Raw genomic sequence first — 17400 nt, forward strand, 5'->3', positions numbered from 1 at the left:
GAGGTGCCCGGAGGCTGAATCCTCCCAGGCCATGCCTCTTCCCCTCTTGGGATCTATTCGTGGTCCTCTTGGGCTTTTGGAGAGTCCCATTTGAAAGAATCGGTTTATTTTCATTTTTACATATTGCAGTGAAATGAACAAAGCAATATGCAGTTCAGGGAATATATAGACATAACGTAGGGTGCATCCAAGACAGATGAGAATTCATTCCAGTGAATTATAACAGCTACAACAGTAAATAACAAATGATAAATAATAATAATAATAATAATAATAATAATAACAAATACATTAGAAGATATTATTACATTTAATATTTAATATAAGACAATAAGTATTTACATAACAGCAAAGAGTAATTTCAAGCTCAGATCATTCCCACAGCTATGTTTTTGAATGGGAATTTGGGTGGCCTTTACCTACTGGATCATATACGAGGCAGTTTTTGTGCCTTTTATTATCGGACAAATGTGAAGGCTATGTGTAAATGCTGATTTTAAATTCACTGGTCAAGCTTTTGAGACACGAGCATTCATGAACTTCCCTTAGCATTACTTCCATGATGAGCAATTCCCTCACACCTAAGCTCCCAGAGCTGGGTAAAATTAGTTTATATTCAATATTTTTTTATATTCCCACGCTCTATGATTTTCTCACACTTGGCTTGATGTTATGGTATATAAATATAAATGGTATATAACTATAATATACAGACATAAAACACTGCACTCAGAACTGTCAGTTGGGAGTGGCGGCTGCAGAATTATGACTAAAAATGCTCCAATGCGCTTTCATTGCTTAGAGTACTTAAGGGACCATCTGAAAATTCCACTCACTGTTAAACACAGGAGGTGTACAATCACTCATTCAGTTGACGTGCAATTCCTGAAAATATTATTTTCGCATTCCAAATTTTATAGTAAATTCCCAGTGGATGGACTAACTGTAAAAATATCACCTGTATAAAGTTATTATATCTACTGGGAACTTACTACAACCTTTGGAATGTGATAATAATGTTTTTTTATTTTTTATTTGAGTGATTATTATTTTCATAATATCAGTAAATACTGTACATTCATATACACAGCCATCACTCTGGTGATCAACTACAACCTGTGAATTTGTTTTTATTTATTTTCTTTAAATAATGTTATTTTATGATATAACATGCAGGTCAATAGTCAAATAAATAACTGCTCTGATGGCAGTGACGTTTTAGTTGTGGGTGGAGTTTTCAGACGGTCCCTTACGCACCTTAGGCGAGTATCCAACAAATATCGAACCTAAAACTAAACTTACCCCACAGCTGAACATAAGCTTATGTCTTTACAATGTAGGCATATGCTTCAATGGTCTTATGAATGTATGGTTATTTTCATTATCTAATTTAAAATCATGCCTTTTCAAACGAGGCAACGTCAAAGACAGCAGGTTTATGTTTAGGGCTGTCTGATAAATCTGACAATTTGATGAGAGAGTTAGCTCAGCTGCAATAAACATGGTGAATTTTGGAGGAACAATGGTAAATAAATGAATATTATCTGAACAATAAACTGGCTTTCAGCTGACTTTTTCAATAAAATATTATACAAAATTTGAACCAAGCACAAGTTGCTTATATTCAGTAAATACTCATTTTAAAATATCAGTGAGAATATAATTATTACTTTTACTTTATTAAAATCAGATTTCACATAAAATATGATTGCATGCAATACAAAAGCGGACATTTTTGGAATTTGTTTTTACAAATATTTTCAATCAAGAAATGCCTGGAAACGTCCACCAGGTGGCAGCAGACATCTAGTACATTGCAGACAACAGGATTTTCAGTGATCCTTAATCGCAAAATACTCGATGCAAACTGGAGGCTGAATTCATTGTTTCTAGACACTAGAGCTGCAACTAACGAATATTTTTATGATCGTTTAATCTAATAATTATTAGAACAATTTAGGCGCTTCTTGCAACGATTAACTGACAAAAATTTGTCTTGAGGTAAGAGGTTGTATTAAACATATGTTTACTAAAAAATAAACAAATGAGGATGAAATGATCTTTTAAAAATACTCTTAAACAATCTTCAATGAATAACAGGTTAAAGTGTTCTACATGCGGTCTGCAGAGCACCTCTGGCTAAAACATATCATCATTAGAGTTTAAGATGATCTCAGGTTATGTACTGTGATATCAAACCACTATAATGTGGACAATATTTTATGTTCGGCATTGTCGAAAATATCAACTCGTTCTCATATAACAGAATGATTTCAATAATTATAATTATTTGATTTTAATGAATAGATTAGTTAAAATAGATTAGTGTTCTTACGGTATTGATGAAAAATAGCTGCTGACCAAACTTATAAATAGAGACAGAATTGAATTTACTAAAATCAAGCAATATAAACAGCTTTACTAGTGTTGTCATGGTACCAACATTTCAGTAGCCGGTACCAACACCAGTGAAATCTTACTGTTCTCGAAACCAATTTCAGAACCACCGCAAAAATATGCTAATATTATAGTGTGCTATTGGACACACCCGTCTAGTTATTTTTTATGATTTAATAATTATTATTATTTTCCAGAACATTTCAGAACATTCTTTAAAGATTTATTTAATTTCATCCTCAAAATTTGTGTCCAACCAATAAATTCTTCAAACATTTAATAAGTGAACATATAACTTTTTAACATGTCTCTGCTGTTGAATAAAAGTTTGGCCAAAACATGCAGTCTTGTTTGTAATATTTTGATTAACTATTATTATTATTACAGTGAATATTACATTTTACTATACAGTTGTAATATATTTGTATTCAATTTCAGGGCTTTAGATTTTATTTTGAAACATGCTTTTATTATGTTGTGTGTTTTAAGCTTCACTTTCTGGACAGTTTTGGAGTGTTTGTATTTTAAATGACTGGTGTTTGTATATGTGGTCATTTTTAAATTTGATGTTTTAAATAGTATTACTGTGAAGCACTTGACTGTTGTTTGTTGTAAATGCTATATAAATAAAGTTGAGTTGAGATTAAAGCACAAATGCTGTGATTTAATTATATAAATATATATTTTACATGTGCAGCGTGCTTCACTGTAGATTAGTGCTCTGCTCTGTCATCTGATAGAACATGTCGTGAATGATTCTCAATGTCTCGTCCAAACTATGATTGCAGCATTTAGCGGTTTAAATCACACTAGGACATTTCCATCCATCCATCCATCCATCGTCAACCGCTTATCCTGTGTACAGGGTCACGGACTATGACATATCACAATTTTAATTTGATTAATTGTCCATTTCAGTGTAAGGAGTAGCAGAGCGCACACTCAAAATGAGCATTTTAGCTGTCGTGTATCAGTCACACTGCGCTGGAACCGGATTGAGTCGGTGCTCGGTACCACCGGTACTACAGAAACACTGGTATTGTTACATCTTTTTTATTTTAGTATCGACTAGGTACCGAAGTACCGGTACTTTTGACAACACTAACACTCACTACCCCATAGACAATATTACACAAAGTTGCATTTTAATTCAGTTAGGTTAAGACGCAGTACAACACTGCAAAAAATCTATTTCTTACTGAGTATTTTCTAGTGAAAATATCTAAACTAGGGGTCAACCGATTGTGGATTTTGCTGATACTGATAACTAAGGTGGTGGGAAATTCAAAAACCAATTCATTGGTTAACTGGCACCCACACCCAGAGAATTCATAGAATTCAAACAAAATTTGGTGGGGTTTATGCTTAAAACTAAAAAAAATGTATTTGCCAATGGGGTAAGAAACATAAACTTTTTTTTCCATTTGAATCAAGTTTTTTTTCTTACCCCATTAGCAAATAGTTTTTTTTATTGTTATAAGCATTAACATTAATAATGTTGCTAGATTATTCTGAAAACAAGACAACATTTTGGGCTTTTTAAGAATGTTTATATATTTTGACAGGAAAAAAGACAAAACAAAATGTGTATATATATATATATATATATATATATATATATCCATAAACATTCATTCATTCAACTCTGTTGCTCTTGTACAAACAGTGAATGCATTAAAACAAGAGGCCACACAAACGTTCCCTTCATCAATACAGTAAGTCTGAATTAGAGATCGCAGCTCTGTGACTGCAGCACACTGGAGTGTTGTTTATATACTGTGTGAATGGTGTAACTGGAGCGGATGAGAGAAACTGTAGGATGGATGAATGGATGGGTTGAAAACAGGATTGTGAGGGGAGGAGAGATGGAGAGATTGGGTTTCGAGCGGTCTGGACTCACCATGATCAGTCCGGTGGTGATGGGCTCCGAACAGCCATGACACAACTCGCCAAATTTCGCCCAGTAGTCTTTCTTACAGAAGAGACGACCGTCCTTCTCATAGTAGCAGTGAGAGAGGGACGCCCCGCACTCACAACATCTGAGAGAGAGAGAGAGAGAGAGAGTGAGAGAGAGAGAGAGAGATAAAGCACTGTTAATAAGTGCACAAAAAGAAAACAATGCACATGAACAAGGTCAAAGGTAAAGACTGCCATGTGATTATCGATTATCGAGTGATTTTTAGGACTTTTGGTTCCATTAACCATTCTTGAATGTGATTCTTCCACCAATGCAGACGCTATATAATGTGACTCCTTTTTCTCCCAATTTGGAATCCCGCTTTAAGTCCTCATGGTGGTGTAGTGACTCGCCTCAATCTGGGTGGCGGAGGACGAATCTCAGCTGTCTCCACATCTGAAACCGCTTCACATTTTATCATGTGGTTTGCTTATTGTACAGCGGAGAAGTAGCGCGTGTGAAGGCTTCATGCTATTCTCCGCAGCATCCATGCCCCACCGAGAGCGAGAACCACATTATAGCGACCACAAGGAGGTTAACATATGTGACACTACCCTCCCTAGCAACAGGGCCAATTGGTTGGAGTCACTCAGCACGCCCTGGATTCAAACTCGCGACTCAAGGTCAATACTTGCTGAGCTACCCAGGCCCCTGAAAAATCAAACTTTTAAAGTTTAGTAAAATTTTTTACTTCCAAGTACACTGAAAAAACAAAAGTCAGAGCTGACCGCAGAGTGAGTACATGCAATGAGAAAATCTAAAAATAACCAGCGTTACATGAACATCACAATGACATCAGATGATCCATCCAGTGTGTGTGTGTGTGTGTGTGTGTCATAACAGTAGCTGGAGGCTGAGATCTCACTGTGCTGTCTGCCTATAAGAGACAGTACTATAGATTGATCAGTTCAGACCCTGAGGAAGACCAGCTGCCACAGAATGACTTCTGCAACTGGCCAGACCTTCATCATGACCGTTGACCTGTGACAGAACAAGGAAACAAACCACTAAATCCTACAGCTGCAATGAATCACTATTATCCGTCCACGTCCATCCGTGTACATAGAGAGAGTGTATACAGCAGCAAAGAAAGAATAGGACAATGTTCTCAGGATAGTGTTATAAGGTAGACCACTGAAATGAAAAGGCAACGTCCTTTCTCTGGGTTAATGATCATCTTTTAATCCACAGAAAATTCTAATGACTAAGGCTAGAAATGTATGTGCTATTATTCAGGTGGTGATTATCTTTCAAACGAGGTAATCGGATGCATAGATCATTACATAATCAACACAAACCACAATGTTACATATGGCCACCAGGAGATGGCGCCAAACACAATGATGACTCAAATGACACAGAATGAAACTCATTCTGTGAAATCTCATCACTAAAATCATTTCTGCATGCTATGCAAACCTTTAGTCATTTTTGTGTTTGCATGTGTAATTAGTTCTTATGTACAATTATGTTTTATTTGTTTTTGTACACTATGATAAATTATTTTTGTAATAATATAACTTTTGATTGTTTTGTCACATCAACACAAAATGTTTGAACCTACTTGTTATTCTTCAGTTTTTTCGTCGAGTTATACACCTTTAATTCTTCGTATGCCACTTAAACAGAAAATCTTTAAAAACACACAGAGCTTAAAGGGTTAAAGTAAAAAAATTCTGTGTTGAATTCAAAAGGTTCCATATACTTAGATGGTGAAAAATAACTCATATCCAATGTAAACATGAAATGCAGTTAGGTAATTATGCTATATTTGAATTAAATGCAATTATGTAATAAACCAACTTCGAGCATGTGGATAACTGTACACGCCAGTCACGACAGAAGACCATTTTTGACCCAATAATAGCAGTGAATGTTTGACAACCACTATATCCTCTGAAATGCTGTAGATATACATATGCAAAAATGTGTTGCCGCAGCACAATATGCTCCTTACACTTTATTCAAAACAAAGCATCGACAAACTCAATGCCATCACTTCATGAAATGAGGAATAACATTAAAGAATGAAGCTTAATAATGAAGCTTAATACTTGGTGTTGGAGGTTTGATCAAATCCTTAACTCTATTCAAGCTTTAGTAATAATGATGCTTGACTTAGAAAACAGCAGTAATAAACACGGATGTGATTGAAGCTCTTTGTCAATGGAGGACAATCTATTAGCTGATGAATTCAACCCAAAGGATGTCTGTTGTGTGATGTTCCCCTTGGCTTGTGTTATCAGACTGTAGTGATGAAAGCAGAGACGAACAGGATGCTGTTAATCATTCGCTCTATCTCTCTCAGTGCCTTGGAACAGAGCCACACTTCCATCGGAGTCGGAGAGGTATATGACACCTCTCTCCTTCATCTCTATCTCAGAGGGAATCAAGCAATGCTTCATTAAAACACGTCTCTTTTTGTGTTTATGAGATCAATCACTTCATTCACAGAAGCTTCTATGAGCTCCCAACTACCAAATGTAACATGCTTTATGGACATGCACCATGGTATTCCTTAAAGTTCCTTGGAATATCGTGTAAATGCCATGGATATGCTAATTAATCAAAACATTATGACCACTCACAGGTGAATTGAATAACGTTGATCATCTACTAACAAGGCCACATGTCATGGTCTGGTTAGATTAGATGGTAAATGAAGAATCAGTTATATCAGAAAGCCTCGCAGGCTAGGTAAAATTGACATGACATTTATTTGATGAAATGATATTGAACCGCAGAATATATTTTCTCTTTTGGCGTAAACCCCGTCTGATGTATCAATGATATTGCTCGACTGGTGGCAGTGGGGAGGTGGAGGTTGCAGTGTTGGCACACTGAAACGCAAAGAGGTAGATTGAAAGCAGGCTTTTAAAGCAATGGCTGATGCATGATTTGCTAGGAGCTAACTAGATAATGGCGTGATTATGTACAGCTGCGAGTCTCCCGCTAGAACTACGCTTACATTTCTCGAAGTCAACGTGTTGAATACAGGAGAAATGGGCAGAAGACCTGAGTGACTTTGACAAGGGCCAAATTGTTATGGCCAAATGACTGGGTGAGAGAATCTCTGAAACGGCAAGGCTTGTGGGGTGCTCCCGGTATCCCCCTAGGTCAGGCCATTCATGTGGACGTCAATATGACACATGCCACCTACCTAAACACAGTTGCAGACCAGATACACCTCTTCGTGATAATGGAATTCCCTGATGGCAGTGGCCTCTTTCAGCAGGATAATGCACCCTGCCACACTGCACACATGGTTTCGGGAATGGTTTGAGGAACTTGATGAAGAGTTTGAGGTGTTGCCCTGGCCTCCAAACTTACAGGACTTGAAGAATCTTCTGCTAATGTATTGGTGCCAGATAACACAGGACACTTTCAGGGGTCTTGTAGAGTCCATGCCCAGGTGGGTTGGCGCTGTTTTTTTTTGGCATGCAGAGGACCAACAGCATATAAGGCAATGTATATAAAAGCCCTATCTGATACCATTCTAAACTTTCGTCCACACTAATAAGTCTTCATTTAAAAACAAAGTAATATAGCTACGTTTTGAACTTCTGTCCATATTGAGGTGCTGTTTTTGTCCAGTGAAAACTGAGCTTTATCCTAGTGGATACATTTGAAAAAGCTGTATTCGAAAACAATAAGTATTTGTTGTCATGCGTCACAGTCATGTGATCCATTCAACCCAAAACAATCAAGATGGCGGCCCATATTGTAGATGCATTGTTGTGCCTGCTATCCACTTTGATAGCATTATTAAAGATAAATGTTACTTTGAACAAACTTCACATTGCATTCCCTCAAAGTCTGAAATGCAATTGTGCTCGTCTTCCTCCGTTCCCGTCGCAAGTTTCCTCAGAATTGCTGTCTGCCGGAGGAACACAAGCACAACTGCATTTCAGACATACATGGAAATGATGCAGGACCATGCTTGTTATGGATTTTAGCATTTTCAGATGTTTCAGTGTAGACTAGCAACTTTTGGAATACATTTAACAACAGCAGTGTGGACGGAGAGCGTTTCAGTTTACCCTAGGTACCCTAATTCAGTTTTTCACGGCAGTGGCATTCCTTTCCATGATAACCATAGTTTTAAATTGTTAAAAAATATGTATATGGGATCTCATTAGTTTCAGAAGCTTCCACAATCTGTCATTATGTTTTTTTTATGACCGCAATGATAAGAAAAAGTTACTTTACCTATTTTATCTACAATATTTTGGTTACCATGGTAAAGGTCCGTGAGGGTTGATATAAAGAGAAGAGCACTACAGATAACATTTTCCTTTCCTCATTTCTTCCTACACAAACATTTAATCCGTTTTGTGGTTTTTCTTTCTATTTTAAGATCTTTACAGAACTACAATCTTCACTTTACCTTAAGTGGTATTTTACACAACTACTATTTCAACACATACAACAAATTAGTTCTCGAGGACGTTGTACCAGTGAGTGATTGAGAACTGACAAGGGGTGTTTGTGTTTTTCTGGGTGGAGTGTGATCGGGCTGTGGATTCTCAATGGAAAAGGCCGGTCATATATCAGTCTGAAAGGAGCAACTGAAAGCCATTGCTGTAAGAGTTTCAGTTTCACAGTGACTCAACACTCATTCCTCCAACACTGACATGTTTCACCAGAGAAATTTCCTCATTTGTTACAAAAGCCCATTACACTTAAAGGGTTTTGAAATGACATTCCTGTGCAATTTACAGAAACAGCGCCACAAAATGACCAGATGCTAATATTTTCCGAAGAAACCCTTTGGAGTGTTTGCACACTGGCCCGGGTCACACAGACGGTTCAGGTCCCTTCTATTATTATTTATTAAACTATTATTTATATTGTCAAGCCGGTTCTCGCCTCCTCCTTTCCATCAAATTACTTTACAATGATGTTGAGTTAAATGCTCTTAATCAGATATCAGTATTAATAGGGATTGAAATTGATCTTGTGATTTATCGCAGTATATCGAATCGTGACATGTGTATAACAGTACTTATTTGTAGCGTGACGTGCCAGCCGATACCCAGCCCTATGGCAATATAATTAGATCTTGCAAATCTCCAAGCCCTGGCTACCATTAATTTGTTGCATTGTCTGATCTCTGTTTACAATTGAAAATACAATAAAAAAATAAATATATATAATATAGTACATAAACAAAAATAGTAATAACATTATTATACCTATAATAACATATTATAACATTGGTAATCATCCCTGCCTGGCAGTGATTTTGTAAAAGAGTCTCACATGTGTCTAAAATTGACCGTTTTATCACAGTGGTACACACCGCAGTAAGCGTCATTTTGGTGTGGTACCTACTGTATATGTAATGAATAAAATCAAGAAAGATAGACATAAATCCTACTTGTTCCATTTAAAAAACACAAAGCAATGTTGTTCAGCAAAACGTATCGGTTACCTAACGTAACCTCGGTTCTCTCTAGATGAGGGAACGAGTATTGCGTAAGCTAGCTTACGCTACGGGAAAGATTCATCTTTTCTGAGATATTGAAGCCAAAAAATTATCCTTAATTTTTGTATCCATTGTCAACGCAGTGCGGCAGCTGCAGACCTTGAGCGGGCTAGCTAGCGAGCTCATAGGTTGCTCTGCGGCAACTGCTGCAGCCTATAGACGAGCTTGGGCGAACTCGCATCCAAAGAGAGGCGTCCAGCGCTCACTGCATCAAAGCCCGCCAAAATGGGCGTGACTAGAGTGCATATAAGCGTAGTTCAGTAGGCTGGAACCCTGGTTTTCATTGACTGAAGCGAAAAGTTGCTCGTGGCGCGAAGCACGGCCGGCTACGCAATACTCGTTCCCTCATCTAGAGAGAACCGAGGTTACGTTAGGTAACCGATACGTTCTCTTACGAGAGGTTCTCTCAGTATGCGTAAGCTAGCTTACGCTCACGGGAACCCATTGTCAACGCCGTCGCGCCAAGCATCCACTGTATGAGCCCCAGGGAATTAAGGGGGACCCGGGGAGCCCTTATGAGTGGGGAAATAATATTTGGCCGGCAAGAATGCGGGTCATTGATTGTGTAATACATAAGCACATAGTAGGACAGGAACGACAGAGCGGCGGTGCCGGTCTGTGTGGAATGTGTCCCATCAGTGCAGCTCACCAGGGGAGCTGTAGCGTATTAAACCGCTAGTAGTTTTGCCTGCAGAGTGGGCACTTCCATATTGTAAAATCTGACAAAGGTGGAGGGGGAAGTCCATCCCGCTGCCACACATATGTCGTGAATGGAAATTCCGCTGGACCATGCCCACGAGGATGCCATGCCTCTAGTGGAGTGAGCCCTAATGCCCAACGGGCATGGCAGGTCTTTTGACGCGTATGCAGCAGCAATAGCGTCCACTATCCATCTAGATAGTGTCTGTTTCGAGGCGGCGAGACCTTTGGTGCGCCCTCGAACGAAACGAAAAGCTGCTCGGAGCGTCTGAAAGCAGCGGAGCGCGCAGTATACAATCTCAGTGCTCTGACCGGGCAAAGGAGATTGGCGTCGCGTTCGCTATCCGGTGCTGGCAGCGCCGATAGGGAAATGACCTGTGCTCTGAAAGGAGTACCAATCACCTTGGGAACATAGCCGTGTCTAGGCTTTAAAATGACCTTGGAGTCACTTGGTCCAAACTCAAGACACGCAGCGCTGACAGACAGCGCGTGAAGGTCTCCCACACGTTTGACTGATGACAGGGCAGTCAGAAAAGCGGTTTTGAGTGAAAGGTATTTCAAATCCACGGATTGAAGTGGTTCGAAAGGGGGCTTTCATAGTTTCGAGAACTATAGAAAGATCCCAGATAGGAACCGATGGGGCGCGGGGGTTCATCCTTCTAGCTCCCCTGAGGAAGCGGATGACCAGCTCGTTTTTACCCCATGACTGGCCGTGCAGGGGTTCAGCGAACGCCGCAACGGCCGCCACATACACTTTGAGCGTGGATGGGGATCTGCCCTTATCCAGCAGCTCTTGTAGAAATACGAGCAGCGACGACACCCCACATGTCCGTGGGTCCAGGTCTCTGTCGGTGCACCATTTTGAGAACACAGACCATTTTGACGCATAGAGTCTTCTCGTGGAAGGGGCTCTAGCGTGTATGATGGTGTTTATTACTCCTTCTGGCAGAGCGACGGGTAGTCGTTGATCACCCACGCATGCAGCGCCCAGCGCTCTGGGTGGGGATGCCAGATTGTGCCGCGAGCTTGAGAGAGGAGATCTGCTCTCACTGGGATGGGCCACGGCGCTGTCAGTGACAGCTGTGTAAGCTCCGGGAACCATGTCTGATTCTCCCAACGCGGGGCTATGAGGAGCACCAAGTGACGCGTTTCCCTGATCCTCTGCATTACCTGTGGCAATAGCGAGACGGGAGGGAAGGCGTAAAGCGGGAATCTGGGCCAGTCCTGGGCCAGCGCGTGCTCGCTTTTCGAGAAAAATATTGGGCAGTTAGAGTTCTCTTTGGACGCAAAGAGGTCTATCTCTGCTCTGCCGAATAGGTGCCATAACGTCTGGACTGTTTGAGCGTGCAGGGACCATTCCCCTGGGGGAATATTGTCTCTGGACAGTCTGTCCGGGCTGTCGTTCAGGTGGCCTGGCACGTTGCGTCGCCCTCAGCGAGCGCAGGTGGCACTGGGACCAACTCAGTATGCGTTTTGTCAGATGGAAGAGGTTCCTGGATCTGACACCGCCCTGACGGTTTAGGTAGGATACCACAGATCTGTTGTCCGAACGGACCAGGACGTGGTGACCCTGAATGACCGGGAGAAAGCGCACGAGCGCGTACTCGACCGCTATCATTTCCAGACAATTTATGTGAAGGAGCTTTTCCTGAACTGACCATAGGCCGAAAACCGGAGAGCCCTCGCGAGACCGCGCCCCAACCCGTGTTGGACGCGTCTGTCGAGATGACTTTTCGGCGAGATACAGCTCCCATTGTCACTCCCCGCTGATACCATTCGGCCACTGTCCAGGGCTGCAGAGCTGATATGCAGGTCTGAGTCACCTTGATGGGCTGGCGGCCTGTGGCCCAAGCCTGGCGAGACGCGGGTGTTTAGCCAATGCTGAAGCGGGCGCATGTGCAGTAAACCCAGCTGAAGTACTGCTGCGGCTGAGGCCATGTAACCTAGCACTCTCTGGAATTTCTTCAGAGGCGTGAGGCTGTTCATCTGAAAAAATGCGGCTAGTCGCTGAACACGGCGTCGCGCGCTGTGTAGATAAGCGAGCCGTCATTGCCACGGAGTCTAGTTCTATTCCCAGGAAGGAAATGGTCTGACTGGGCTGTAGTGAGCTCTTGGTCCAATTGACTGCAAGACCCAAACTGTTCAGATGGCTGAGGAGAACTGCTCTGTGAGACAGAAGCTCCATATGTGACTGAGCCATAATCAGCCAGTCATCCAAATAGTTCAGAATTCGCAAACCCTGACTCCGCAGGGGTGCGAGCGCCGCATCCATGCACTTCGTGAAAGTACGGGGTGCTAAGGACAGGCCGAACGGAAGGACGGTGTATTGATAAACCTGGCCGTCGAGGCGAATCTCAAGAATGGCCTGTGACGGGATTTATCTGAATCTGAAAGTATGCATCTTTCAGATCGAGAGAAATAAACCAGTCCCCTGGCGCACATGCGCGAGGAGTTTCCTGATTGTAAGCATTTTGAACGGTCTTTTTGCAAGCACCTTGTTCAAAACCCTGAGATCTAATATGGGTCTGAGGCCGCCGTCTTTCTTGGGAACAAGAAAATAACGGCTGTAAAGCCCCGACTCGCTCAGAGAGGGTGGCACTTTTCTATGGCCCTTTTGCACAGAAGGCTTGCTATTTCTGAACGAAGCAAGCACGCTGCTTCCGTGTTCACAGTGGTTTCGAGCCGCGCTCTGAAGCGAGGGGGGCGGCAATCGAACTGTAGCAAATAGCCCTGTTGTATTGTGCTTAACACCCACTTGGATATCCCTGGAATAGCTTCCCACGCTTTGAAGCGTAACGCTAGAGGGTGAATGGCCAATTCGCTCTGATTGCCGCACACAGAGCGCTGAACAAAATGTGTGAGCGCGTTTAGTGTGTTCATGCATGATTGCTCGCAGACAGCATGAACAGGCTGTTTTGTGAGTGACTTCCGATTGGAATGAATGGGGAAAGAGTCACATCTGTTACGTGATGCGCAAGCACGGGACTTACACACAGAGGAATGGTTGCTGGCCGTGTAATAGAGCGGGCAGAGAATGGGCGCGCGCACGCATTTGTGGGCGCATTTATTGACTCTAGCGCTCGAGCGGTTCAGTAATCGCTTTATGTGAGCATGCTCTGGTGGGGACCACGAGACATGCAGTGCTTGTGTGCAGAAGTGAACACTGGATTGTGGGCACATTTTCTACACATAGGGCTGGTCGTGTGACAGAGCGGGCAGAGAATGGGCGTGCGCACGCATTTGTGGGCGCCTTCATTGACTCTGACGCTCGAGCGGTTCGTAACCGCTTTATGAGAGCGTGCTCTGATAGGGGCACGGGATGTGTTATGCTTGTGTGTAGGGGCGAACACTGGGTTGTGGGCACTTTTTCTACACATAAGACATGTTTGCTCTTTACAAGATTTATTTGGGTCGCCGTGAAAACGGCGTTTGAGTGCAGAGCAAGCGGGCAGTGTCACCGGCTTGTTGGCTGCTAAATTCACCACTGTAGTAGCCTGAGAGAAGGGGACTGACAGGGGGCAAAGCTTTGACGGTGGTCCGGCCGCGGCGGGACTGAGCCGTCGTTTGTTCAACACAGTTAGGAAGACTTCGGCTGCTCGGGATTCAGCGTTACCTTAGATCGAGGCCCGCGGGGGGGCGGCGGTCTGCGGCGGCTGTCTGAGCGCTGATCGAGGGCGGCCGCCCTGTCGACGCTGAGAAGTCTGAGATTGTTGAACTGGGCACTGTGAAGAGGCTCGTGCAGGAGGCTGATCACGTGAGCGGCCTGCAGAGGAGCTTAGCGCGACGCGGCAGGAAGAGGTTCATGGCTTGGGTGGCTTTCTGGACTTCTGAGAAGCGGTCAACAATGCCACTCACCGCGGAGCCGAAGAGACCGGTTGGAGAGAGCGGTGCGTTGAGGAACGTGGAGCGCTCTGCTTCTCCCATGTCGGCTAGTGTTAGCCATAAGTGTCTCTCGGTTACAGTCAGCGAGGCCATGCACTTCCCTAGAGCTTGGGCTGCAGCTTTGGTAGCGCGAAGGGCGAGGTCTGTCGCGCCGTAGATCAGTAACAGCCTCTGGGTGCCTGCCTTTCTCATCCCACTCCCGAAGAAGGTCTGCTTGTAGGATCTGTAAAGCGGCCATTGAGTGCAGAGCAGATGCGGCTTGGCCGGCGGCGGAATAGGCGCGGCCAACATAGGCGGAAGTCGCTCTGCAGGCCTTAGACGGGAGCACAGGCTTGGAACGCCATCTCGCGGAGGGCGGACAAAGGTGTGCTGCTACCGGAGTCCTCGACCGGGGGATGGAGGAGTAGCCTCTCTCAGTGGCGCCGTCCACCGACGCAAGAGAGGTGGAGACGTGTGAACGGGTCCTGGCTGAAAAAGGAGCGTTCCACGACTTTGCAAGCTCCGTATGTAATTCCGGCAGGAAGGGAGCGGCCCGGCCGCTGGTGTAGAGCGCCGATGGCTTTGAAGAAAGCAGCCGTCGAGTCTGTTGGGTGCCTGCTCAGGGGCGGTGACCACTCGAGCCCGAGGCGGTCGACGGCCTGTGTGAGGAGGCGTGTTAACTCCCCTTCGACTCCGGCGCTGGTCCTGCTGGATTCCTGGGCTGAGGAGGAGGCTTGGGAACCTGTCCACTCCTCGCTGTCCGAAGCCATGATGGAACAGCGGCCCTTATCTTCCGCTCGTCATCCGGAGATGGCAGCAGTGCGGCCGCCGGTGGCAACTGCGCGGCCCCGGGGGCGGGAGGGTGAAAGCGATGCTCGAGGGAGAGGCTCCGGCGAGGCAGTCGCTTCAACCACAGTTTCCGGCAGCCTTTGTGAGCGGCGCTTCTTCCTGCGCTGGCTGAGGGTAAAGCGGCGCTGGCGGTTTCTGCTTTGATCGCTTCGAGTCGAGCCCGCAGGGTCGACATCGGTAGCTCCTCGCAGAAATCGCATCCGCCCTCAGTGAGGGCGAGCTCTGCGTGCCCCAGTCCCAGGCAGAGAGCGCAGATGATGTGGCGGTCTCCTGTGCTGAGAAGGGCGCGACATGAGGCGCAAGTGGAGCGAGGCATCTTGAAAAAGACGCCGTACTCTTTTGTGAATAGTTCGTGAGAACTAGCTTGCTGAATAAAAGGATACGCCGTCGGATGGCATAGCTCGCAGGATGGCTGAAGGTGGCTGAGACGGCCGGCTTCTTCTAGCGCTGTCCACGCTTGCTAGATGCCCCTCGAACGGCGACGCAGCTTCCAGGTCAGCGATGCGGAGAGCTTCGCTGAAGAGATGAAAATCAGGGTTCCAGCCTACTGAACTACGCTTATATGCACTCTAGTCACGCCCATTTTGGCGGGCTTTGATGCAGTGAGCGCGGACGCCTCTCTTTGGATGCGAGTTCGCCCAAGCTCGTCTATAGGCTGCAGCAGTTGCCGCAGAGCAACCTATGAGCTCGCTAGCTAGCTCGCTCAAGGTCTGCAGCTGCCGCACTGCGTTGACAATGGATACAAAAATTAAGGATAATTTTTTGGCTTCAATATCTCAGAAAAGATGAATCTTTCCCGTAGCGTAAGCTAGCTTACGCAATACGAGAGAACCTCTCGTAAGAGAACTATCTTCTGTAAACCATGAAAGATACTTTCGGTTTTCTGTTTCCAAACAGACTTTGTCCAAGAAATGGAATCATCTGATGTGGTACCAAAAATATATACTTATTTCAACACACAAAATGCAGTTTTGTAATAAATGATCATTAAAATCATTGCTGATTTTTGACAGAGGGTGACCACGAGAACACCCGCTGACACCAGTGGACAAAAAAACGTTTTTCTGGGAAACATGACGTTCCTACACCAGGTCTCATAGATGGTGAGGCAATCTTATTTCTTTCAAGAGATTAAAGACTCAGAACACACTAGAGAGAATGAGCCAGGAGGGAATCAGTGACACAAACATGCACTCCTGATCTTCAAACACATGATGTCATCCTGAGGGTGGCCCCTTCCTTTTGGAGCATTCAAAACCCTCCAGGAAATCAAACAGCCAATGGGAATGCAAGGCTGTTCTCAGTTAGATGACATGCAGTTAACTCCGTATGTACTGTACTGTCTGCGTGCTGGACGAAAACTACACAAAAGCAGCAAATACACTGGAATATGTGTTTGACACATAAATAAACCTGAAAGTACAGAAATCTCTCTATAATACTAATTTGGCAGATGTTTAATCTTTTTGTGCTGGGCAGTAAAGGGAAACAAAAATAAAGTGTGCATTCAGACCCCTTCGTTTGTTTTCGTTCACCTGTAGCAAATTCAATTGATTGGTTCCCAGGAGCACAGTGGTCTCCATAAAAGTTTACTGGAAGAAGTTTGGAAAAACCAGGGCTCTTCCTAGAGCTGGTCACCCAGCCAAACTGAGCAATCGGGAGAGAAAGGCCTTGGTTGGAGTGGTAACCAAGAGCCTGATGGACACACTGGTTGAGCTACAGAGATTATGTGTGGAGATGGGAGAAACTTGCAGAAGGACAGAAACTAAATTGAAACTAACAATTAAAAACAAAACTAAAACTTACAAATAATTACAAACAAAATGAAAACTAACAAACAAAATGAAAACTAAATGAAAACTAACAAATAACTAACAAACAAAATGAAAACTAACAAACTAAATGAAAACTAACAAATAACTAACAAACAAAATGAAAACTAACAAACAAAATGAAAACTAAAAAACTAACAAACAAAATGAACACTAACAAACAAAATGAAAACTAAATGAAAACTAAAAAACAAAATGAAAACTAAACGAAAACTAACAAATAACTAACAAACAAAATGAAAACTAAATGAAAACTAACAAATAACTAACAAACAAAATGAAAACAAAATGAAAAAACTAACAAATAACTAACAAAC

The 17400-nt window shown here is 43.4% G+C and overlaps 1 protein-coding gene across 2 annotated transcripts in view; it reads right to left on the reverse strand.

Moving 5' to 3' along the window:
• LOC127629668 (LIM domain kinase 1-like) overlaps positions 1–17400 on the reverse strand; it is a 110072-nt gene that overhangs the window by 27138 nt on the left and 65534 nt on the right. For both annotated transcript variants that reach the window (XM_052106871.1, XM_052106872.1), the window contains one exon: positions 4298–4436. In XM_052106871.1, the coding sequence (XP_051962831.1) occupies positions 4298–4436 (139 nt within the window). The remainder of the gene's footprint in view (positions 1–4297; positions 4437–17400) is intronic.

This window comes from Xyrauchen texanus, chromosome 36, assembly GCF_025860055.1.
Source record: "Xyrauchen texanus isolate HMW12.3.18 chromosome 36, RBS_HiC_50CHRs, whole genome shotgun sequence".
NCBI classification, from domain to species: Eukaryota; Metazoa; Chordata; class Actinopteri; order Cypriniformes; family Catostomidae; genus Xyrauchen; species Xyrauchen texanus.